The sequence below is a fragment of the Pinus tabuliformis genome, chromosome 2_2 (assembly GCF_031772625.1).
Source record: "Pinus tabuliformis cultivar Carrire ecotype Pingquan chromosome 2_2, CPIR1, whole genome shotgun sequence".
Taxonomy (NCBI): domain Eukaryota; kingdom Viridiplantae; phylum Streptophyta; class Pinopsida; order Pinales; family Pinaceae; genus Pinus; species Pinus tabuliformis.
The window spans coordinates 1170976545-1171000821 of record NC_142300.1 but is presented as its reverse complement, the minus strand read 5'-3'; the positions used below and the strand labels follow the sequence as shown (position 1 = coordinate 1171000821).

General features: G+C 38.6%; 1 protein-coding gene across 1 annotated transcript; it reads left to right on the top strand.

Annotated features, from left to right (window-relative positions):
* The first annotated feature begins 2637 nt into the window (after positions 1-2637).
* LOC149197621 (UDP-glycosyltransferase 74E1-like) lies at positions 2638-9628 on the top strand. Its single transcript, XM_089403950.1, has 3 exons — positions 2638-3240; positions 3337-4227; positions 9102-9628. The coding sequence occupies exons 1-3, from the start codon at positions 2751-2753 to the stop codon at positions 9173-9175; spliced, it is 1455 nt and encodes a 484-aa protein (XP_089260076.1). The 5' UTR covers positions 2638-2750; the 3' UTR covers positions 9176-9628.
* Positions 9629-24277: the final 14649 nt, after the last annotated feature.

The window sequence follows — 24277 nt, the reverse complement described above, 5'->3', positions numbered from 1 at the left end:
ACAATTATATTTTAAAAATTCAACTTTGAGATCTTGATCTATAATCATGGATACAGAAATCAGGTTCTTTGTTACACTGGGCACATACATGACATTATGAATTTGTCTTACAGTACCATTAGGTAAAATGACAAAAACATTTCCACACCCTTTGATCTGATGACTTCTATCATCACCTAGGTAGATTTGTGCTTCGTCGTTGATTTCTTTAAAATCTTCAAAACATTTCTTGTTCCATGTCATATGTGTTGATGCTCCCGAATCTACATACCAGATGTATGCATCAACATTCTCATCAAAGTCTGCCATGAACAATCTGAAGTTCTGCTCATGATTATCATTTGCAAGATGACCTGCATGTCATTTCTACTTGTGCTGTTGTTCATGATATATCTTCTTCCTGCACTCCCTAGTGATATGACCAAGTTTTCTGCAATAAAAAAAATTAATTTTAGAGTTGTTTCTATTTGGATGCATACCTTGAGTTTGATTTGGTATTTTATGTGAGTTTCCTCCATTTCGCTATTACGGATTTCCTTTTCCTTTGAAGAAGTTCTTTTTTGCCATCAACGCAAGATCGACACTCTGGGGTTTCAAAGTCGATCTTCTTTCTTCTTCTTGCACCAATATTCTTGTCAGTTCTTCAAACTTTTGGATCTTCTCTCTCGCATTTATCCGAGTGATAAACATTTGGTAGTCATCGGTCACACCATTCATGGTAATGGTACTAGATTTGTATCTCTCGCATTTATCCGAGTGATAAACATTTGGTAGTCATCGGTCACACCATTCATGGTAATGGTACTAGATTTGTATCTGCAATTGTATAACCAATGTCTGCCAATTTGTTCTTCAGATCTTTGATCCTCGCTATAAAGGAAGCAACTGTTTAATTATCCTCCATCTTGAGGGATAAGATCTTGCTCTTAAGGAATAGAAGATGATTTGTTTTCCTGATCTCATACAAATCCTTCAATATTCCCCAAATTCCTCTTACTGATTTACATTCTCTGATATGTGGTATGATACAGTCTTTCACTGACATCTTCAGCAGCGTTCTTTCTTTACCTTCTTGCTTCTTCCAATCTAGGAGTGATGTTGATGCAGGTGTTGGCTTCTGCTCATCCCCATTTGCAATTGTCCAAGCACTCTGCACTTCTAGCAATGTCTCCGTCTTGAATTCACAATTCACATAATTGGAGCCATCAAGCTTGTTATGCTCATTCAAGTATACTTCAATCATTTGATTATTCATATTGATGATTTTTTAAAAAATTTGAGAGGAAAAAATATATATGTTAGATCTACCCCATATCTATGTCAAAGACAGAAATCGTTGATCTCCGCGAGTCTAATTTCTGGTATTTTCAGTAGACTCTAGTACTCGTTGATGATCCCTTGCAGTCTGCGCGCCCTCTCCACGTGGCCTCCGAGCAAGTCTCCACCACACTGTGTGCTCTCAACATGACATTCCAGTGATTTGTTACCATGGCCTTTACCACAGCCTTCCTCCACACTGCCACGGTGGATTACCACGGCCTTGCTCTAGTCAAATGTTACACGACCTTCATGTAGCCTTCTCTCGACAGCCATCGACAAGACGCAACCCCCTTTGTTTGCACAATCGGCATGATTTAGCACCATGGATTTGCGACGATTGGTGTAATTATACACTATAGATTCAAGACGATCGGCAAATAAAAACACACGGAAGTATCGCAGTGGGATCGATGCTATTTTTCCCCCAAACCACGCAATGATTTCACCTCAGTTCACCTAAAGTCTCATGAACCAACTCTCACTATTCTAGGATATTCTCCATTATCTCTAACAATTTAAGAATACTTAAACTAAGAAAAAGTATCTACAAAGTAGCCCCTCTTCAAATACAATGATTAATTTATACGTTTCAAAATTCAATAATTGAACTAAACGACCAAAAACACTAGCTATGCAATCTTGTTTCTTTAATGTCACATGAGTGTGAACTCTCCCCTATTTTGTTAACTTAACTTTATAAATAAGAATACTTACCTTACAAAAACAAACAAAAACTATGAAGTAAATTAGAGCGGGATTGACTCATTGATACACGTTGCTTTCGTCTAAAGCCATACCTATAATATACTAATTTATGCAATTGTACGGTAGACAAATCATTATAGTGCATTTTATGGTCACGGCTTCTCTAGTGCATTTTATAGTGCATTTTCCCGAAACCTATCGTCCAACGAATCGTATCAAGATATCGGCGTGAAGATCGACTCAACATCATTTTTGTCCTTAAGGGAATGGGGCAGACTTCTGCTACTACACGACAATGCATGTAGGCAAGCGTTTTCCCTTTCCTTGTATTATGTAGCTCTATTTCGACAGACTGTTAGGTGAATTTGAAGACTGTTAGGAAGACATTATAGTCGTAGTTTGATTTTTTTGTTCGACGAGAAATTGGTTATTGATTTGTTAGAAAGCGAAGTAGACCATTTCGCAATTTTATTCAGTGCGTCTCATACAGTAGTACGCATAGAGTAAGCCGTGACCTCACTACCTAGAGTGTGGGGGCATCACTGTTTGTTTTTTAATTGTTTTCTGTGAAAGAGACCACATATTATTAAAATGAGGAAGCGTTGAAATAAATCAGCTCCAGGGGAGGAGCATCAGGCAAGCTTACTGAGAAGAGTCCAGAGCTTCAGGAAAAGGCAGTAATTTGTGTAGTAACTTTTCGTTGTTAGTCGTTGGAGTTTAGGAGAATGGGGTTTTTGGAAGGGGCCGAGCAGAGTAAACTTCACGTTATGGTGGTGCCCTTTCCAGGGCAAGGCCATATCAATCCAATGCTGCAGTTTGCCAAACGTCTGGCCTCTAGAAATGTCGGGATCACCTTTGTGATAACTGAGGCAAACCACAAGCGGATGTTAAAAGCGAAAGGAGCAACACCCGGTGCCTCAAAGAAGTCCGAGGAAGTTCGGTTTGAGACAATCCCAGACGGACTAACTTTGGATTCTGAAAGGAACGACTTGGTGATTTTAACGGAGATGCTAGACAAGACAGGAGCAGTGACGTTGGGAAATCTAATAGAGAGTGTCAATGCTCGAGGCCCCAAGATTTCTTGCATCGTTCATGACTCTTTTCTTGGATGGGTTCCGGAGGTTGCGAAGAAATTTAAGATTCCTTCGGCGTTTTTCTGGACGCAATCTTGTGCAGTTTATTCCATCTATCACCATTTTGTCCATGGAAAACTGGGTAAGTTTTATATTAAAAAAATCGCATCGAAATCTATACTTTTTCATCGTGGTGTCATTACTTCTATTTCTAACTTGATGCGCTTCCTCTTTTCAGCTGCCCAGTTGGAAGAAACACAAAAGGCAACGGGTGGAATAGAAATACCGGGACTTCCGCCGCTGACTCTCTCTGATATGCCATCCATTCTACAACCAGCTTCAAGTCTCGACGCGAGTGTACTGCGGGTCGTAGCCGATCAATTTATGTCTCTGCCACAGGCGACATGGGTTCTTGGAAATTCATTTAACGAACTGGAATCGGAAGAAATAAATTCAATGAAAACGGGAGCTCCCATTAGCGCTGTTGGTCCCCTCATACCCTCTGCTTTCTTGGACGGACTAAGTCCACGAGACACAGACTCCGTTCCACATATGTGGGAAACGGTAAACTGCATGGATTGGCTGAATACTAAACAACCCGCAAGCGTTGTGTACGTTTCTTTTGGAAGCCTTGCGGTTCTTTCGAAAGAACAAAATCATGAGTTAGCTCTTGGGTTGAAGGCCAGTGGGTATTCCTTTATATGGGTTATTCGTCAATCCTGTTCAAAAGGGCAGAGTCAGAGGGACGAAAACTTGCCGGAGGGTTTCCAGGACGAAATCTCCGAACAAGGACTCGTCGTTCCATGGTGTCCTCAGCTGGAAGTCCTTTCTCATGCATCTGTGGGTGCATTTATGACACACTGTGGGTGGAATTCGACGCTAGAAGGGCTCAGCTTGGGAGTTCCCATGTTAGCGGTTCCCCAATGGAGCGATCAGATAACTGATTCTCTATTCATTGCCGAGAAATGGAAGACAGGATTGAGATTGAGTAAACGATCAGTAGATGGACTGGTTGGGAAGGACGAAGTGGAAAAAGGTATCAGGACGGTCATGGAAAGTGAGCGCGGCATTGAACTAAGGATGAACGCTTTACGGTGGAAGACACTAGCGAGTGCAGCGATGATGGAAGTGTTGGAATTTTCTGATAAATCCCATAACAAACAGACAAAAAATCGCACTCTGTTTTTACACAGAAAAACAGAAAAATTCGCTTGCTGGAAACTGTGTTTCAGCAACACAGTTTTTTTTTTCAGTTGCTGAAACAGGTGTTTCAGCAACGGTGTTTCAGCAACAGGAAATTTTGTCAGTTGCTGAAACAGGTGTTTCAGCAACGGTGTTTCAGCAACGTAATTTTGACGTCAGGTAATTTTTTGAGTTACGAGCTGTTTCAGCAACGCTGATCGTCGTGTTTCAGCAACGATGACAGTATAACAGCAACAGGAAAAATTTAACTTGTATTTATCAAAATAAACTAACTGTTACAGATTTGTCTTCCTCATACAGAGGGAATTTCAAAAACTTCTATTGCTGAACATCTACTTCAGAAATTCACTAAGGAACGATTCTGTTCCACACAGATGAACATAAAAAAAACAAATTACATTCAAATTTCTGCACTGCTGTGCATTTCACTCTTCTGAAATTATTCTTCTTCCTCTTCTTCACGCTGCTGCATGCTTTCCTCTGCTCTGTGTGATTCTTCAGCTGCTGCTGCTGCTTCTTCTAACGCTGCTGCTCTCTCTTACTTTTCAGTCCCTGCACTGCTGTGCAAAAGGGCTTCTTTCATGTGAGCTCATGCTGCTGCACATTCTTTCTTCAAAACACAGAAATTACATTCCAGCGCTGCTGCGCTATATTGCTAAACTCTTAACACTGCTGTGTGCTGCGTTTCCATATTCACTAACAGAAAACTATACTCACGCTGCTGCGTGCTCTCCTCTGCTCTCTATCTTTCTCTCTAACCTTAAAAACAGAACTGCTGTGCGGTATTTATATGCTGAAAAATATCTGATTAAAACAATAAACTATTACAAAATATCTTCTAATGTTTATCTCAGAATTTATTGCAGCAAGGCGGTGATGCCTTTATCAAAATCAAGTCGGCTGTCTGCAGGGGAAATCAGCTGAAACTTTAATGCATATTTATGTGCAAAAATATCAAAGGCGACTTGGCTGCACCGAACACCTTTAACATTTACTGCAAATCAGATTCCTGTGCAGCTGTTCATTGTTGCAGTTGGAATTAAATTCCAACACTCCCCCTTAATTTCAACTGCTGGGCATTCAATTGTACCCAAACACTTCCTCTCATAGAGGAATTCACCAACTGCTTCTGATGCAGTTCCACAACCAATTAAAATTGTCTTCCTCTTAATAGAGGGGTTTACCTGAGACTATGCTGAAAAGCATCTTCCTCTCAACAGAGGGATTCACCAAGGAACGCTTCAGTTCCACAACCAATTTCTGTTATCTCAGAAAATTACAGTTTCAGCCACACAGGCTGTTGCTGAAACACGTGTTTCAGCATCTGGCAGACAGTTGCTGAAACACGCCTGTAGAATGCATTGTTGCTCCAAAACACAGCGAGAGAATCTTCCTCTTAACAGAGGGATTTCAACATGCCTACTTCAGAGGCACTTCAATCTGTCCAAATTGACACTACTGTGTCTGCCTGATATTTTACACTGCTGTGTGTGAAAATATCTTCATTCGCATTGTTCTTCACAATGGCACTCAGGTTGCAATATGCTCTATACTGCTATTCATTACAGACTCTGTCTTCTCCTGAAAAACATTACACTGCTGTGTGTAAAACTTTCAATACATTTATGCTGCTGCATATACAGCTGTCTTAGCACTGCTATCTCAGCAACTCTCTATCAGCACTCTGTTTCAGCAACTTTGTCTCAGCATTGCTGTCTCAGCAACACTGTCTCATTATGCTGTCTCAGCAACTGCTGTTTCAGCACTGCTGTTTCAGCACTCTCTCTATCACTGCACTGTTGTGCATAAAATAACTTCTCAAATTGCTCTTGCGCTGCTGCGCATTCCTTTCACATTTAACAACAAAAATACGCACTGTGTGCTCCCCTTCATTGATTACACTCGCACTGCTGCTGTGCCACTACCTTTCATTTCTTCAACAAAAATTTTCATGCTGCTGCATTTTCTTATTTGCATTGCTGTGTAAAAACACATTTCTTCATTCTCTCTTAGTTCTGGTTTCATTTTCTTCGCACTACTGTGCTTCTCCTTCTTGCCATCACGCTGTTTTGCGCTGCATTCTCCACACAACAAAAAAAAAAAAAAAAAATTAACATGGGGTGCTGCCTTTTCTTTTTACACCCTTGCTTCACACAATCTTCAGCTTCATTTTTTTTTTTACACAATGCACTACTGTGCAATTCCTTTGGCTTTCTGCTGCCACACACATTCTCATTCATTCAGTGTGCATTAAAAATCTGCTGTTTTATGTTCTGTCTTCCCACTGCTGTGAGGATCTTCTTGCTTTGAATACTTTTCTTCTTGCGCTGCTTCTCTCTACATTTCAACGCTGCCATCTTTTCTTCTTTATGCATTTCTGTGCATATTGCATAAACACAAAGCAAAAACATTGCTGATTTCATCACTGCTGCATATTACCTTTTAGAGGGATTAACAAAAGTTTCATTTGCAACTGCTGCGCTGCAATACATCCTCCATCAACAAATGACTGTTAATACAGTTCAGCAAACAAAAATTTACAAGCTCCCCTTTAGTGTATGCTTTATCTTCTTTCAGCAGAATCTTCTCAAAAAAAACTTAGATCAGCTAGAGAGCTCAAGGGACTTTCGGACTGTGTTTTCTTCCTCCTCCATACTTGTGTAACTTTCTTCTTTTGCATGGGTTTAGCTTGTGTAAAGGCCCATGTCAAGTTACAGTCACGTGCCATATGCCCAATGTTATGACACTTGAAACATTCAACATTGTTCATGAATAAAAATTCATGATTTCTTCTTGCAAAATTATTTCTTGGAGATTGTCGAGGACCACAACATCTATCTCCATAAAATGCTCTACAGTCTTTTGCCATATGACCAAAGTTTGAACAAGCATAACAATAACCAAGAAATGAACTTTGGTACCTGGGAGATGGAGGTTTCGTTGATGTACTTCTGAAGCCTTGCTGCCTTGAGATCCTTTGTTGATGACCATTGCATCTTGCCTCTTTGACATCAGCTACATTTCTTCTTGTAGCTGGTTTTATGCTTGGAGCAGGATTTCTTCTATTGCAGCCTTCATTTTTCTCCTTGCCTTTGCTGGAACTAGGAGCATCATACCTTCTTTCTGACTTCTTCACATCTCCTTTGCTTAAAGCATCCTCATCCTTCTTTGAGGGTTCACCTACATACCCAAGTCCTGATTTATCATATGGAGATCTGTGATAGCTGAGCATATCATCCAAGGCTTGAGAGCTCTTCATGATCTTGTTCATCCCTTCAACCTTCTTCCTGAGGAGGACAATCTCTTCTTCTAACTTTTCACATTCATTATTTTTCTTTGCTAGTTGTCCCTCAGTTTCTTCCTTGCTACGAGTAGCTTCAGCTGCTACTATTTTAAGGGAGATAATATCAGACTTCATTTTGGAGATTTCTGCTTGACTGCTCTCCATTTTCTTTTCAGCTCCTTTTGCCTGCTTCTTGGCTTCTTGTAGTTCGGACTTAAGGGAGGAGACCTCTGCCTTGTACTGTCCAATCTCTTCTACAAGTTTGTTCACTCTTATGTGCCTTTGTTCAAGTTGACTTGACAAGGCGTCTTCCTGCTTTTTTGCTCTGTTCAACTGATTTGTCATAGACATGACTTCTTCATGATGCTTCCTCTTGCTTTCATCAAGTTCCTTCTTAATCTTGGCAAGCTCTTCATCCCTTTCTTTTACTTGAAGCTTGATGAGGTCAAGCTTTTCATTTTCAGCTCCTATGATGGGTTCTTCTTGACTCATTGTCATGGTCAGTGCTCCCTTTGCATGAAGGTCATGCAGTCTCTCCCATATATCCTTTGCTGATGTATATTTTCCAAGATTCTTCTTCACTGAATCGGGGAGACCATCCAAGATAGTCTTTGCTGCTTGTGCATCATACTCCATGGATTCTTTATCCATATTGCTGTCATCAATCACTGACTCCCAGACTTCAATCCCTTCAAACATTAGGAAAGCCCTCATCTTTACTTCCCATACATCAAAGTTTCCATCAAACTTTGGAACTTCAAATAGACTGTAGTCTAATGGATTGCCTTCTAGTTTAGTAGAAAGGGGGAACACATTTTTAACAGGTCTGGAGGCTTTCTTCTTTGACCTTGCCTTTACATTCAAATTTCTGCACTGCTGTGCATTTCACTCTTCTGAAATTATTCTTCTTCCTCTTCTTCACGCTGCTGCATGCTTTCCTCTGCTCTGTGTGATTCTTCAGCTGCTGCTGCTGCTTCTTCTAACGCTGCTGCTCTCTCTTACTTTTCAGTCCCTGCACTGCTGTGCAAAAGGGCTTCTTTCATGTGAGCTCATGCTGCTGCACATTCTTTCTTCAAAACACAGAAATTACATTCCAGCGCTGCTGCGCTATATTGCTAAACTCTTAACACTGCTGTGTGCTGCGTTTCCATATTCACTAACAGAAAACTATACTCACGCTGCTGCGTGCTCTCCTCTGCTCTCTATCTTTCTCTCTAACCTTAAAAACAGAACTGCTGTGCGGTATTTATATGCTGAAAAATATCTGATTAAAACAATAAACTATTACAAAATATCTTCTAATGTTTATCTCAGAATTTATTGCAGCAAGGCGGTGATGCCTTTATCAAAATCAAGTCGGCTGTCTGCAGGGGAAATCAGCTGAAACTTTAATGCATATTTATGTGCAAAAATATCAAAGGCGACTTGGCTGCACCGAACACCTTTAACATTTACTGCAAATCAGATTCCTGTGCAGCTGTTCATTGTTGCAGTTGGAATTAAATTCCAACAGGAAGGCGGGTCTTCAGACAAAAATATCCAAGAATTTGTCGAGGAGATTGCTGCCAAAGCATCGTCGACTGTTGGTTAACTTGTTCTGATTTAATGAAGGAGATTCAATGAAATCGAAAAAGACTAAATACATAGTATTGCTGTAATAAACTATGAATTATGCTCGTATAAAAGTTGAGTCGATGTCAGATTTCAGTAGCGCATTCAGGCTCTTCCTAAGATTATTCCAATGAGTAGCCCATTCAGTCTCTTCATAAAATTATAACAATGATGCCTAATGTAAGCAAAGAGACCTACCCGTTTTCCACGAAAAACAAAGAGACCTACCTTATGTCATCCTTATATTGAAATTATGAGAGATGTAAGAGAGTATTAAAACAGATGTAACAGAGTTTATGCTATTACATGATTGAGTAAATTAGGTGTGGGAATGCACATGGCTTGAGTAATTTAGGGGTAGGATTGACGGGTTCAGAAAATAATATTTAGCACTAAAGTTAAGCCTGATGTAATATTAAATGTAATACCTATTTTGAGTAATATCATTGTCGGGGATTTATTTTTATTTTTTATTTTTTGAAATGATGGCAGTGTAATGGATCACTTTTTATAAATTTTAATAATGTGTTTATAGAAAATATAATAAATATATTTAATAGATTTAGAGATTTTTTAAGATGGGAAGGAGAGGTAAAGAGATTTTGTATTATAAAATCATATTCAATTAATTATCACTGTTTTTTATATCAAATTTGATCTATATGGGATACAGCTACTTTTATTAAAAAGTTAGAGAATATGGAAAAAAAATAAAAAATTTCATCATTCCCGATTGATTTACTAAATAATTAGTTATAAAAGGTTTTTTTTTTTTTTTTTTTTTTCATTTTCCCCGGTACACCCACTATTACATAAAATAAATCTGGCCTAAACACAGATATTTTTATTTCAATTATTTTAAATTAAAAAATAAAATTGTTTTAATTATTTTAATGGTTTTAATAAAAAATTTAAGACAAAAGAAATAAGAATGGTATGGCGGCCAAAAGTTGAATTGATCACTTGGATCTGGATTTAAAAAAGAAGTTTCATGATTTGGCCTCACCACAAATTTAGAGTTGAAGTGTTGCTCTGCGAAGAGCGACTGACCAGGTGATCAAGGGAAAACCCATCGTCATCATCACTAGCACAATGCCCCATCCGTAATGGCAGATAAATCCATCACTGGTAAGTGTGCCAGAATGCTCAATTGATGCACTCACCGCAGAATAATAAACCCATCAGATGACCATAGAAGCCCCAGGGGAGGAAATCCATGGTCGACGAGAACGCCTTCGATCCAGAGTCAGATGGTGTCAGAAAAACCCAAACGAACTTCACATCGCTGGCCTTCAAACCCATGGCTAGTTCCTGTGTCTGAATTCTCACTATAGAAATAAATGTAAAGCACAGACTTCCATTTCAAGCACTGATTGAAATCTGTATTTGACTCCCATTTTGAGTGCGAGGATGATTCTAAAGGGTTGGTCTTGGAAAACCTCAAGTGGAAGGAAACAACCTATTTTTTGCACAGTATAAACGCTCTAAAAACACTGCCTCCAGCTTGTAGAAGGTTATAGCAAAGATTCTCCAGCATTGCCGGTTTCCTTCTCGGCACCTGATAAAAAAAACGGATGACTTGCATTATTGGTATAGAAATGGACTTGTGAGGTGTGTGTAGGGGCTTGGGTTAGCGGAAATTGATGCCCGAGTGCAGGTTTCGTGGTGTTAGGAAGCCCGGCCAAGTTTGAAGCCACAATGAACAAGGTACAATGTAAGAAGAACCACATATGAACTATTGTCCTCGTGGCATTCCAACCTTTTCTAGGGAAGAATTATGTGAACTTGTATGTTGAATGTGTGGATAGATGTAGAGAATTGGTACTTATATTGGATGCAATTTTGAGCTTTGATTGATTTGGTTTTGTGCAATTTTCTCAACTTCCTCAACCAGAATTCTTTTGGAAAAATTTGTGTTTTGTCAGTTATTTCCATAGAATGTGGGCTGTTATTTTGTAATTAAACAAAAAAAATTGTGCATTTACATCATGTTTTTGGCATAATGACGGAACATGTTGGAAATAATAATCCCAACCACCCCTTTAAGCAAACTTAAAAACACCATGCTTGGCTAGTCAACTGCTGCACTGTTGCGATTTTGTTTGCAAACAGGAGTCAGAACAGAAGTTCGGACCATTCCGCAACAATCACAGAAGTTAAAGCATTTAATGAAGTTTAATAAATAGATATGGGCAAACATTCATTACTAGAGTGTTGCATTTAATGAAGTTCAGAAAATCATTTACTATGTAAAATTGCACATGTTGTGTATTAAATATTTTCTATGTCATGTAATTAATGTCAAATTGGTATGTTAAGATAAATATGCAAGTCAAAGTCATTTGTAATGTTGGGCATGTTGGGCAAATTAGGGAGCAAGAGTGTGTGAGGTAGTGAGGAGAAAATCATGGGGGAAATTTTGGTGGGCCCCTGAAAGCCAGTTTTACCCAGTAATGGGTAAATCAGTAAGTTTGTTGTGTTTTTCACTTGGAGCTACAGCCTCCATTTATTCAGGCGAATGCAATTTCTTTATGTTTTGGCATATAATATAAAGTGTGGTGAGTTGAGTTATGGTTTTAATTTTACACAAGTAAATTTCCGCAACTTCTTTTATTTTACTCTATTTTGCCGTGAGTGAACTCTCTGTTTTCATTAAGTCCCTTTGCGGTTGTGATATCCTCGCCACAACCTAAGATTTGATTGTGTACTCTATGTTTTAATTAAGTCCCTTTGCAGTTGCGATATCCTCCCCGCAACCTAAGATTTGATTGTGTTTTAATGAAGTCCTTGTATGGTTGCGATATCCTGGCCGCAACCTAAGATGATTTGATTTACCTTGCCGCAATTGAAGTTACCTTGCCTACATTGGCACAACCGATTTTTGAGTTCTTTTGTCGTCATAAAATTATTTTCTAACATGGTATCAGAGCGGGTTAAATATTGTTAGTGTAAAAACAAGGGTTTTTACTAGCAATTAAATTTGTTTTGAGGGTAGGATTTTTGAAGTGTCTTTACTAGCAAGTAGAAAGTTTTTTTTTCACTCACAAGTGGAAACACCGAGCACAAGCTTGAGTAATCCTCAGATACCTCATTTTAATGGCAAAAATTATGGTTATTGGGCTATTACAATGAAGGCCCTATTTTCATTTCAAGATATTTGGGATTTGGTGGAGAATGGCTTTCAAGAACCAGCAGATGCAGCAGCATATAATGCCTTATCTCAAGGAGAAAGAGATCTATTGAGGGACAATAGGAAGAAGGATTCAAAAGACCTATTTTATATTTTCAAGCAGTTCATGAAAGTATTTTCCCAAGGCATGCAACAACAACGAAGTCCAAGCAAGCATGGGACACCCTCTAGAAAACTTACCAAGGCATGACAAAAGTCAAGACAACAAAATTGCAAATGTTGAGAAGAGAGTTTGAAACACTTTGTATGAAAAAGTCTCAGAATGTAGACTTGTTTTTTACACATGTAATTGGGTTGGTTACTCAAATCAGGTCTCGTGGTGAGACAATTGAAGAAAGAACAATAGTTGAGAAAGTTTTGAGAAGTTTGCTAGCAAGGTTTGTTGCCATTGTTGTGGCCATATAAGAGACAAAGGATCTCTCACAATTCTCAATGGATGAGCTTCATGTATCACTGACTTCTCATGAACATAGATTGAATAGGGCAACAAACGCCTCATTGGAGCATGCCTTCAAGACAGAAGTTTCATTTGGTCAAGGTAGAGGCAGAGGAAGGTCATATGCTATAGGAAGAGGAAGAAACCCACACAGAGGTGGAAGAAGCAGCCCATCAAGCTCAAGTGGAAGAGGCAACAATCAAAATCGAAGTCAAGGGCCAAGCCTAAATCAAGCACAAGATTAGAGGTATGATAAATCTCAAGTTCAATGTCATTATTGTAAGAAGTATGGTAATTATGCAAATGAATGTAGAAAGAAGCAATATGACATTAGTAACAAACCAAGTGTAAATTTCACAAAAGATAATCAGAACCATGATAGCATGTTTTCAGATTGTAATGTAGCACAAGAAAAACAGAGTGATATATGGTATCTAGATTCAAGGCGTAGCAACCACATGTTAGGAAGCGTAGAAATGTTTTCCAATCTAGATGAAAGTGTGAAATCTGAAGTGACATTAGCGACCGATAGCAAAGTATTTTTCATGGGAAAAGGAAAAGTTAATATCTTAACAAAGAAGGGAGAGAAGAAGTACATCTCAGATGTTTACTTTGTCCCTGATCTGAAGCATAACCTCATAAGCATTGGACAGCTCATGCAAAAGGGCTACAATGTCTTCTTCAAAAATGATGTGTGCACAATTTCGAATAGGCCTCCATGCAGAGAGCCAATTGCAAAGGTGCAGATGATAAACAATAGAATGTTTCCCCTAAAGATAAGATCAGATTTGAAAGAGGAAGGTGCACAAGCACAACTGTTAATGAACTCACCAGAGGATGGAAGAAAAGAAGCAGCTGTCACACAAGTGAAATTTCAGGCAGAGGTCAAAGATGAAAATTGGTTATGGCATTTGAGATTTGGACATCTCAACTTTGGAGGTTTGAATTTTCTGAATAGGAAAGGCATGGTGAAGGGTTTGCCACTCATAGAAAAACCAAACAGCCTATGTGAAGGATGTATCTTCAGCAAGCAACATAGAGAGACATTTCCAGCAGGATAGTCAGTAAGGGCAAAGGCACTTTTGGAGATTATCCACTCAGATCTATGTGGACCAATGCAGACACGATCAATTGGTGGCAGCCACTATGTATTGACCTTCATAGATGACTACACAAGGAAGACATGGATCTATCTCCTCAAACAGAAAAGTGAAGTGTTTGAGCACTTTCGCCAGTACAAGACTCTTGTTGAGAAGCAAAGCGGAAACTACATCAAAGTCCTTAGGACTAACAGAGATAGAGAATACATCTCAAATGATTTCTTATGTTTTTGTAGGGAACATGGAATTCACAAGAAATTTACAACAAGATATACACCTCAGCAAAATGGTGTGGCGGAAAGGAAGAATAGGAACATTATGGAAATGGCAAGGAGTATGTTGAAGGCAAAGCATTTACCAAATGATTATTGGGTTGAGGCTGTCGCATGTGCAGCATATATCTTGAATAGATGTCCAACCAAAAGCTTCCAGAATATGGTTCCTGAAGAGGCATGGAGCGGAAGAAAGCATAGTGTCACTCACATGAGATTTCTTGGCTGTGTGGTATATGCACATGTCTCGGATGAGTTGAGGAAGAGGTTGGACAACAAGGGGGAGAAATGTATATTTGTTGGATACAATGATGAATCCAAGGCAGACAATCTCTACAATCCATCAACCAAAAAAGTCATAATTAACAGAGATGTGTAGTTCATAGAAGAGGAATCATGGGATGGAAGTTTAGAGAAGACAATCAATGTGAAAGCATGTATACCACATGAGGACAAAGAGGAATTTACAGCAGCAAGCAATTCCTCAACAGTGACTCCCTCTACTCCTATTCAAGCTCAACAAAATAGGCAACAAACAACACCATCAACAAATAATAGGACAATGTCACGCAGTCAAGCAAGTGCTTCTCCAAGCACACCGCAAAGCGCAACACCAAGTGACATGTCAAGCCCATCTTCAACAAGCACAAGAAGACCAAAATTCAGAAATTTAAATGAAATTTATGAGCAAGATGAAGTTGATAGTAGCGTTGGTCTGAATTCATTATTTGCTTTGTTTTTTCATGTAGATAACCCAATCCATTTTGAAGATGCAATGAAAGAAGAAAAATGGGTTGCAACAATGGATGAAGAAATAGAACCAATAGAAAGGAATGACACATGGGAGTTTGTGAACCTTCCGCAAGGAAAAGAAGTCATTGGATTGAAGTGGGTCTATAAGACCAAGAGCAATGCCGATGGGAAGATTAAAAGGAACAAAGCAAGGCTAGTTGTCAAAGGATACAAGCAGCAGCATCGAAGAGATTATGAGGAGACGTTCACGCTAGTCACAATGATGAAGACGATGCATACAGTTGTGGTGATTGCTGCGCAACATAAATGGAAAGTGTATCAAATGGATGTAAATTCAACGTTCTTGAACGGAGTGTTGAAAGAGGAAGTGTATGTTGTGTAATCGCCTGGTTATGAGGTAGAAGGCAAAGAAGAAAAAGTGTGTCGGTTGAGGAAATCTCTTTGTGGGATGAAGCAAGCATCGTGAGCATGGTACAACAGGATAGATGCCTACTTGTTGGACAATGGCTTCGACAAGTGTGATGGTCAACCTACTGTCTACATCAAAGAGAATGATGGTAAGATTAACATTGCTATCTTATATGTAGATGATTTAATTTTTACAGGCGGTGATGATTTTCTCATAATTGATTTCAAACAAGTCATGAAGAATGAATTTGAAATGACTGACTTGGGGTTGTTAAGATACTTTTTGGGCATAGAAGTGAAGAAAATAGAAAATGGAATTTTTATCTATGAAGCAAGGTATGTAGCAGAAATTTTGGAGAGGTTTAAGCTGCAGAATAGCAAGCCCACACCAACTCCAACTGTCATGGGGTTGAAATTGAGCAAATAAGATTGCAGCAGCAAATGTCAATCCAACTTTATACAAAAGTATGATAGGCAGCTTGATGTATTTGACCGCCACTAGGCTGGATATAATGTATGTAGTGAGTTTGGTGTCGAAGTTCATGGAGACACCCAAGGAGATGCATTGGCAAGCAACAGAAAGGATTCTAAGGTATGTTAATGGGAAAAAATAGTATGACATTTTGTACACTGCAGCAAGCGATTTCAGACTAATCGGTTACACTGACAGTGATTGGGTAGGAAGTGTCGATGACAGAAAGAGCACGTCGGATTATGTTTCTAATTTGGGTTCAGGAGCCGTTTCAAGGGACTCCAAGAAGCAGCCGATAGTTTCATTGTCAACAACAAAAGCTGAATATGTCACTGCAACAATAGTAGTGTGTCATGTAGTTTGGATGAGAAGGATGATGAGGGATCTTCACCATGACGAAGAGGGAGTGACAACTATTTTTTGCGATAAAAAATCCACAATTGCATTGTCAAAGAATTATGTGTTTCATAAGACAACCAAGGACATTGATGCTAAATATCATTTTATTAGAGAGTTGATTAACAATGATGAAATTGTGTTGCAACACTGCAGGTTACAGGAACAATTTGATGATATTTTCACAAAGCCATTGCCACATGAAAGTTTTGTTTATCTCAGAGACAATTTTGGAATTGTCAATGGCGGAAGTTGCGATTAAGGGGGGGTGTTGGAAAGAATAATCACAACCACCACCTTAAACAAACTGACAAACACCATGCTTGCCCAGTCAACCACTGCATGGTTATGATTTTGTTTGCAAGCAGAAGAATATGAGTTAGAACAGAAGTTCAAAGCGGACCATTCCGCAACATATCACAGAAGTTAAAGCATTTAATGAAGTTTAATAAATAGATATGGTCAAACATTCATTCCTCGAGTGTTGCCCACACTCCAAAACACTTGCAAGTTTAGAAAATCATTTACTATGTAAAATTTCCCATGTTTCGTATTAAATATTTTCTCTATCATGTAATTAATGTCAAATTCGTATGTTAAGATAAATATGCAAGTAAAAGTCATTTGTAATGTTGGGCATGTTGGGCAAGTTAGGGAGCGAGAGTCTCTGAGGTAGTGAGGAGAAAATTGTGGAGGAAATTTTGGTGGGCGCGTGAAAACCAGTTTTACGGAGTTTTACAGAAGTTTACTCTGCAACCTAGTAATGCATAAATCGTAGTAAGTTTGTTTTGTTTTTCACTTGGACCTGTAGCCTCCATTTACCATGCAAATGTAATTTCTTTATGTTTTTACATATAATATAAAGTGCGGTCAGTTGCATTATCGTTTTAATTTTACACAAGTAATTTTTTGCAACCTCATTTATTTTACTCTGTTTTGCCATGAGTGAACTTTGTGTTTTAATTAAGTCCCTATGTGGTTTTGATATCCTCACCACAACCTAAGATTTACCTTTCCGCAACTGAAGTTGACCTTGCCTACTTTGCCGCAACCGATTTTTGAGTTCCTTTCTCCTCGTAAAATTATTTTTCTAACAAAAGATTCAACCACATTGTAATTTTTTTGTCAGTTAGAAAAGTGAAAAGGCCCCAATTTCAAGGTGAGTGTACTCCCATATATCAGGGTGAAATGTAGTTGCACAACTCTCTCTCTCAGACAAGTGAAAGTTTGTTATATCTTACTTTAATGGGTAGGGCTTAGGGAAATTGATCTAAAAAAATAACGCTTTAACCTGTTTTAGGCCATCATTGTTTAGGCTTAAATAAAAGATACTCGGAGGTTGCACTCCAAAGAGTGAGTGCATTTCTTATTTGATACTAAATTTTAAGGACACATGGTATGTTGCAGAAAAGTATTTGAAGTTTTAAACCCTATCTACAACAAAGCCTATATGCTCTGTCATAATTAAGCTTGCTAACATTGTCTTAATCATTAACCTAGTCCATGCCCATAGTTAAAGCATTTGTGTAGTGTATATAATAAGAAGGAATGAGAACATAGAAGAAGCCTAAACAGAGCACATACCTATCGAGTACCAGAAATAGTTTGATAGTGGTAAATTTGGGCGCCGAAAGGGGAACCCACTCTAAAGCCATTCTCTTCATTATCAAATTTGTATGTTACATAAGATGACCATGTAACTAGTCTGTCCACTCAGTCACATATCCTAGTCCAAATTTCGTCTTAGCATTTCCCACTATCCTATACAAAATGTAAGATATTCCACCAGGCATTCGAGAGATTGATGTTGCATGGACAATTTCTTCCAATTCTTTCTCTCTTAAACATTATAATTCTATTTTTAAGGAATAGTTAATTTCTAGTTCAAGCCCTAGTGCAACCATCAAGGTTGTTGTACACTCATTTAACTAACCTTACAATGAACTATTAAACTACTCTAGCCCTAAGACTATGAAAGAATCAACTTTACATGTAATACATCGGAACACTATGTCAAACTTTATCAGTAAGGAAAAATCTTATACAACATACTTTGACTTTGATGCTGAGAATGAGGGTATTATTTTGCCAAAATGGCCGAGGGCTTCTATTTGGCTTCATTTGACAAATCGTGTGACATATTTTTTGTGCAAACCATAATGGAAATGGAATCATGGCCAATGGTTTATCATTTTGCAAACCCCCTTATTGGTAGGTCATCCCTACTTTATAGGATATTAAATGTTAATATTACAACAAAAAATAGAGGTTCTTGAAAAATTTCAAGTTAATTCAAATGATTGTAATAATAATATTTATATCTCAAATTAACTTGCACTATCATAGTTGAAGTAACTAAAAAATTTGAATCCCAAGAAATGGGAATGAGTTTCTCAAAGAAACTAGGGAGTTATTTTCTAATAAAAAATGAAATTCAAGATTACTTTATTATTGCATTGATAAAAAGCATGACTCATTTTAATTATTTTACATAATTCAAATGCTCCTCATATATGTGAAATGACACATTTATTTTTCTAATTCCACTTATTTCATGTTGGTAAGTATATCTCATAATTTCAGGTGATCATTTTATTTTAGATAGTCTTAAATAAGCCATAGTTTTAAATATTCCTTTATTTCACAAGACAATTAAGTACTTGTGGTGGTGAATTAATTATGTTAGTTCCTAGATTGTGCTAGATGTTTCTTTGTATATGATAATTTTCTTTGGCCTAATTTGCATGTTATTTGATATCATAACGTGAGACTAAGTAGTTTGATATTGTAGTTAATCATTGTGAAAAAACGTAACAACTTTTTTAGTGGAAGCGAGATTTAGGCAAACATAATGGTCTCCTGAGTTGGAAATGGGTATGGCAACGTAATGGGTGTAGAAGTTTATTTAAGGAATTGATTCACCTCTTCTCGGTGTGGAAAATTGCTAGTGAAATTCTCCTCATTACAAATTAAACATGGGTAATGGGGTTTCCACTTTTCTTCAGAAGACTGATTGTTTTGTTTATCCTGCGGAGCGTTATATTCATTCTTCTTACCTTTGCCTTTCTTCTTACTTCCTAGTTGTTGAGATTTTCCTTTGGATGATTGAACGACATTGATATCAAAAGTAGAAGTCGAAAGAGTGGAAGGAGGGCCTTGATTAGTCACAACAAGAGTTGAATCAGATGGTTTACTCATTGACTGATGGCTGCTATAACCAATCATGCCATCAACAACATGTGATTCTTTACTAGGATTTTGAGGAGAAATATTAGAAAGTTGCAGAGAATTTGGTATCTTATCATAAAGCGTTCCATATTGGGTATAGATGAGGTCCAATTATTGGGTAAGAGAAATTACGTTCTCTTCAGTCATGGCTCTGCCTTTGGCAATGTCTATGTGATAGATGGAAATAGAGACTTAATGAACCATTCAACTAACAATTGGTTATGAACAAAAATTTTAACCAAATGACGATGACGTCGCCACTCATGAATGTGATTAGAGATGTGAGTGGCACTAGATCGTTTGAAATTGGTTAAAATTTCAGTTCCAGTCTCATACCAAATGGGTAACTGGAAATGTGTCAAGAATGTGGTAGCCAAGGTGCTAAAGTTATAAAATGAAGCTCGAGGTAATTCAATGTACCATTTTGTTTTTGTAGCAGTGAGCATACATTAGAAAATATGAAAACGAATAGAGCCATCATTGAGGGAGTTAAAAGAACACTACAAATGATAAGGCATCACGTGTGTGGTAACCCTAGAGAAAAACTCTCGTTGAGTAGAGGTAATTTCCTAGAACATCCATACATACAGATAATAGATTTTTTTGTTGTTCTAGTATCATATTTCAGAATTTTTCTTGGATAAAGCACTTTTAAAGATGGCCTCACTCACAATGAAAATGATTTGAAGCTATAGCAGAGTGGTAGAAAGAAATGATAAAAATTCCAAAACAAAGGGTTACCTATTACAAAATAAAATTCCACAAACCTTAGTAGAAAATATTAAAGACTAAGAATTGAACTTGCAGAAAAGAGGAGTGTTTATTAAGGTTATTTAGCTAAAAATTACAGGCACTGTAACTTCAGTAAATTTGTATGATAAAAACAACCAGCATCTTCATTACTCTTTTACATGGAAGAAAGAAAATACATGATTTACAAAGAACATGAACACATATCAGATTCAAAGTAATACTTGGAATCACCTTGAAAGCTTTATTATTCCCCAAGAAATGATAGAAACATTACATAGAAAATTATTTTCTTCTAAAGTCAAAAATTCAAAACCTAAAATGGTTCTCTAAAGTTTATTTTGTAGTTAGATTACGATGTTGATAGTTATAAAAACTATTAAGTATCACAAAACTGTTAAGCTACTTTAAAACTACTTCATCCCTACTCAGTCCTTCTGAGAACATAGATTTCTGTAAAATTGACAACAAAATTGTGTAACCATTACAAATAAAATATTTTGAATATTTCATAAAATGAATTCAGGTGGCTATCTTTTACTAGAGCACTTGTGATTCTTGTGCAAGCTCGCTTGTAGAAGGTCCAGTTTTTGTCGCTGCTACTATTGGAGACATCCATGCTCTGCATTTCTTACATATTGTGATCGCTAAACTTGGACATTTGATAAACCTTGTATGAGCCATTCTAAAATTGGTGATTCAGCTATAAGATGGCTTTTCTGTAAAAAGAGTTTTAATCAACCACAATAGTTGAATGTCCCTGTGAAGGTAATTGACAATGGTTGACCCTTTGAGAACTGTTGTCTTCTCATGAGAAGATTTAATCTTTCTTTTGGCTTCCAGAACAAAACTTCATAAGTATCCAATGGAAGCAAGTTTCCCTATTGGTCCCAGTAGGAGGGAAATCATGCCCTCATCGCCTTATCAAAATTTGTATTAAATTTCATAACAGATTGCATAATTTCACCAATCTTATATTTTGTTGTTTTCCTATAGAAATTTTTCTGCACCATATTGTTAATTTCTAGCACCAACTATGTCCTTTCTTCCAGTTGCATAGTTATTAATTCCTCAGATGATTTGGAATTAAGAAAATCAATCATTTTCATTTCTAGTTGAGCATGTTGTTGGTGTTATCACCCCAAGAAACTCTCCTAGGTTGTATCTCAGAGATGCTCGGGAACATTACAAACTCAACAAATGTTGGAAATGGATGAATGGAAGGAATGATGCATATTCAATCAAGACAACCACTTCTACTATGCTTGACCACAGACATGGGTGAACACCCCCAGACTACAAGGCTTTAGACCAGCAATTACTCACAGTTTGAGGATTAGGTGAACATGGAGAATACTGACCACACCAGCAGATGTACAAGACCCTGTGATGGCCGGCTGTAACCAGTAAAAGGTCTGTAAATCTATTTCCTAATGCACAGATAAGATGACAACTCTCTAGCACCAAGTAAACAGAAACCTGCATACAAATTCAATGATACATACTATATTCTAAGACAGAGGTGGGATGATAGCACCTCTAATGCTAAATATCAAGAGCACATGAATAAATGCATAACAGGCACAACCTAGAATAGAATAGAAGTGGAAAGTGAGCAATTAACAGCAAAAGAAGCTTGTATTAGCTGAAAATGAATACCAGACGCTGCAGGTATCAAAGTAGTTACAGTCTCCAAAAGTTGAACCTTACATCAAAACTACAACCATCAACCCTGATTACATCTGTGTTCTGGGTATATATAGAGTTTGTTTACAAAGATATTTTGTTATTCTATGCGTGGAGGGGTCATAATGGACCACCAACCACCTTAACACTCTGATGGAGCTTCTGCTACAAACTGCTGGCTTTAATGAACAAATTGAGCTTTTCTGCTGCTCTGTTGTCCTTCCTGAACGAGTGGTGTGTAGTATGGAAGAAATACCATAACCAGTAAATGCTTGTAATTGATCGAGGCGTTCCTTTTTCCTTCTCGGACATGCTATCCCTTGAATGTGGTGGTTGAAGATTAACTACGCCGGGTACACGTAGCTGGCCACCTTCGTCTTTCGGGAGCACAGAACAGGCCAAAGACACGAAAACGGCATGGAGAGTGAATGGAGGGCAGGAAAAAACATCAGCCATCGGATCACATGGATCAACGACGGAGATCTATCGGCGGGGGCCGTTGGGAGGAAATGGAGGCGAAAATGATTGTGAGCCATCAGATCTTGTAGATGGACAATGGAGATTGATTTACAGGGGCTATCAAGAAGAAGCGGGAGAGAAAAAACAAGGGTCGTTGGATCGCGGGCAGGCAGGTCCAACGGTGATCGGGGGCGGAAGCTGCAGGGGGTTTAATCAGCGAGGACGGCGGTTTTGGGCGGCGGCGGTAATTATCACACTGCCTTTGGAGCTGTGGCGGTATTCGTACACGGGGAAGTGATGCAATAGAACTGCAACGCGCGGCTTCCGCAACGGACGGGAAACCACTTTCCCCGCACGTTAATGAGCGAGCAGCTCACGCGAGCGAGGCTTGCGACTACCGTCCAATCGCACGACGGACGGTCGGATGGCGGGGAACGTGCACGAGGTTTAACGTGCTGGGGGGAAAAGGCGGAGACCATTAGATCGGGTGCTGTGTGATCGACGGTGGGGATTTAACGGTGAGGAATAGTGGGGTAGGCGCGCGGTCATGTTACCACGGTCATATCTTGACTCAAAATTAGCACTCGGGGCCGAAAGAACATAGGCTTTCACAACAATTTAGAGGTGAAGTGGAGTGTTTGAACGGGGAACAAAGAGGTTTCAAGAGAAAAAGAAACAAAGATGGTGGCGCTATAGCGTATGAAGAAACCGAAGGAGAAGAAGGTGAATGACTACTGCGAGCTCCCTTTTCTGCATAAACACATGGCCTAGCTAATATTTGGTCCTCCAAATGCCGAAGTTTGTAGCAGAGCTAACACTGGCTCCTTCTGGGGATGAGATCCTCCCTGTGAGGTCTCAAGTACTGCAGACCAATGCCTTCATACAAAACCAGCTTAAAAAACTATGCCTAGTATTCCATTGGGCATGGAGTCTATTTATGTCTATAATAAAAAGAACACAATTACAACATTAAGGCTTGAAAACTTAAAACTTCAAAAACTGCCCATTTGCTGGGCCACCAAAATTATTTCTCCTTCTCTCGGCCCCTTCATCATAGAGCTGCAAAACTGGATTTATTTGATCATCTACCTCAAAAAGCTTAGGACATTTGAGCTTAATAGGTAGATATGGATCAAATTTCATTCCCTTTCTGTGTGTTCTCATCCTTGGATGTTCTTCATGGGAGCCTTTGTACACCTGCTGAATAATCATGGTTGCTGTGTACTTATCTTTGTCACCTGTGGCCTGCACAATTAATATGAATGGTGTACCAATGTGTTCATGTGTGGAGGACACAGAGACCTCATCTGCTCCTTCATCTTCTTTAGAATAGTCTACATCCAAGGAGGAGTCCCAAAACTGTGCACCCTCTTCCTCTGTCACCTGACAAGCTGCCTTTTCAATCTGTGTGGAGGCCATCTGAGCAGGCATCAGAATATCAAGACTGAGATGATCAGTATCAGCCTTGGGCTTTGAATTATGGCCTGCCTCAGAGTTCAGGGGGCAACTTTGAGGGATTGTCACGTGAACAAACAGAGAAGCAAAAGATGATGGGGAGCTTTCTTCTCCCTTATTGATCACTGGGCAGGGGACAAAAACAGGTTGGCTAATTTGCAGATCTGCATAGTCATGAGAAGATGGGCTGAGTTTAAGCTCAGCTTGTTCAATGATGGTGGGACCTGCTGCTACTTGCTTCTGCTGATGAGCTTGTTGTTCTACAGGTACAACAAAATGATGAGCATTGCCCTTGGATAATTCTTCTTCATAAGCAGCTCTGGTTAGGAAAGAGGAACTGCCATTATCTTCCAAACTATGGACCTCCTCCTCTTCTTCATATTGCTCTTCCTCCATGACTATACTCTGAAAAAGGGTTTTCACCCTTTGGTCTTCGTTTGTGTCTCTACTTATTTGCAGAATCTGCAACTGCTCCTC

What these genes read in the sequence shown, in the direction of transcription:
- LOC149197621 (XM_089403950.1), top strand. Translation starts at nt 2,751, where the DNA reads ATGGGGTTTTTGGAAGGGGCCGAGCAGAGTAAACTTCACGTTATGGTG. An exon ending in TTTTGTCCATGGAAAACTGG is followed by an intron (nt 3,241 to 3,336) that starts GTAAGTTTTATA and finishes TCCTCTTTTCAG; the next exon opens with CTGCCCAGTTGGAAGAAACA. An exon ending in GAGTGCAGCGATGATGGAAG is followed by an intron (nt 4,228 to 9,101) that starts TGTTGGAATTTT and finishes TCCAACAGGAAG; the next exon opens with GCGGGTCTTCAGACAAAAAT.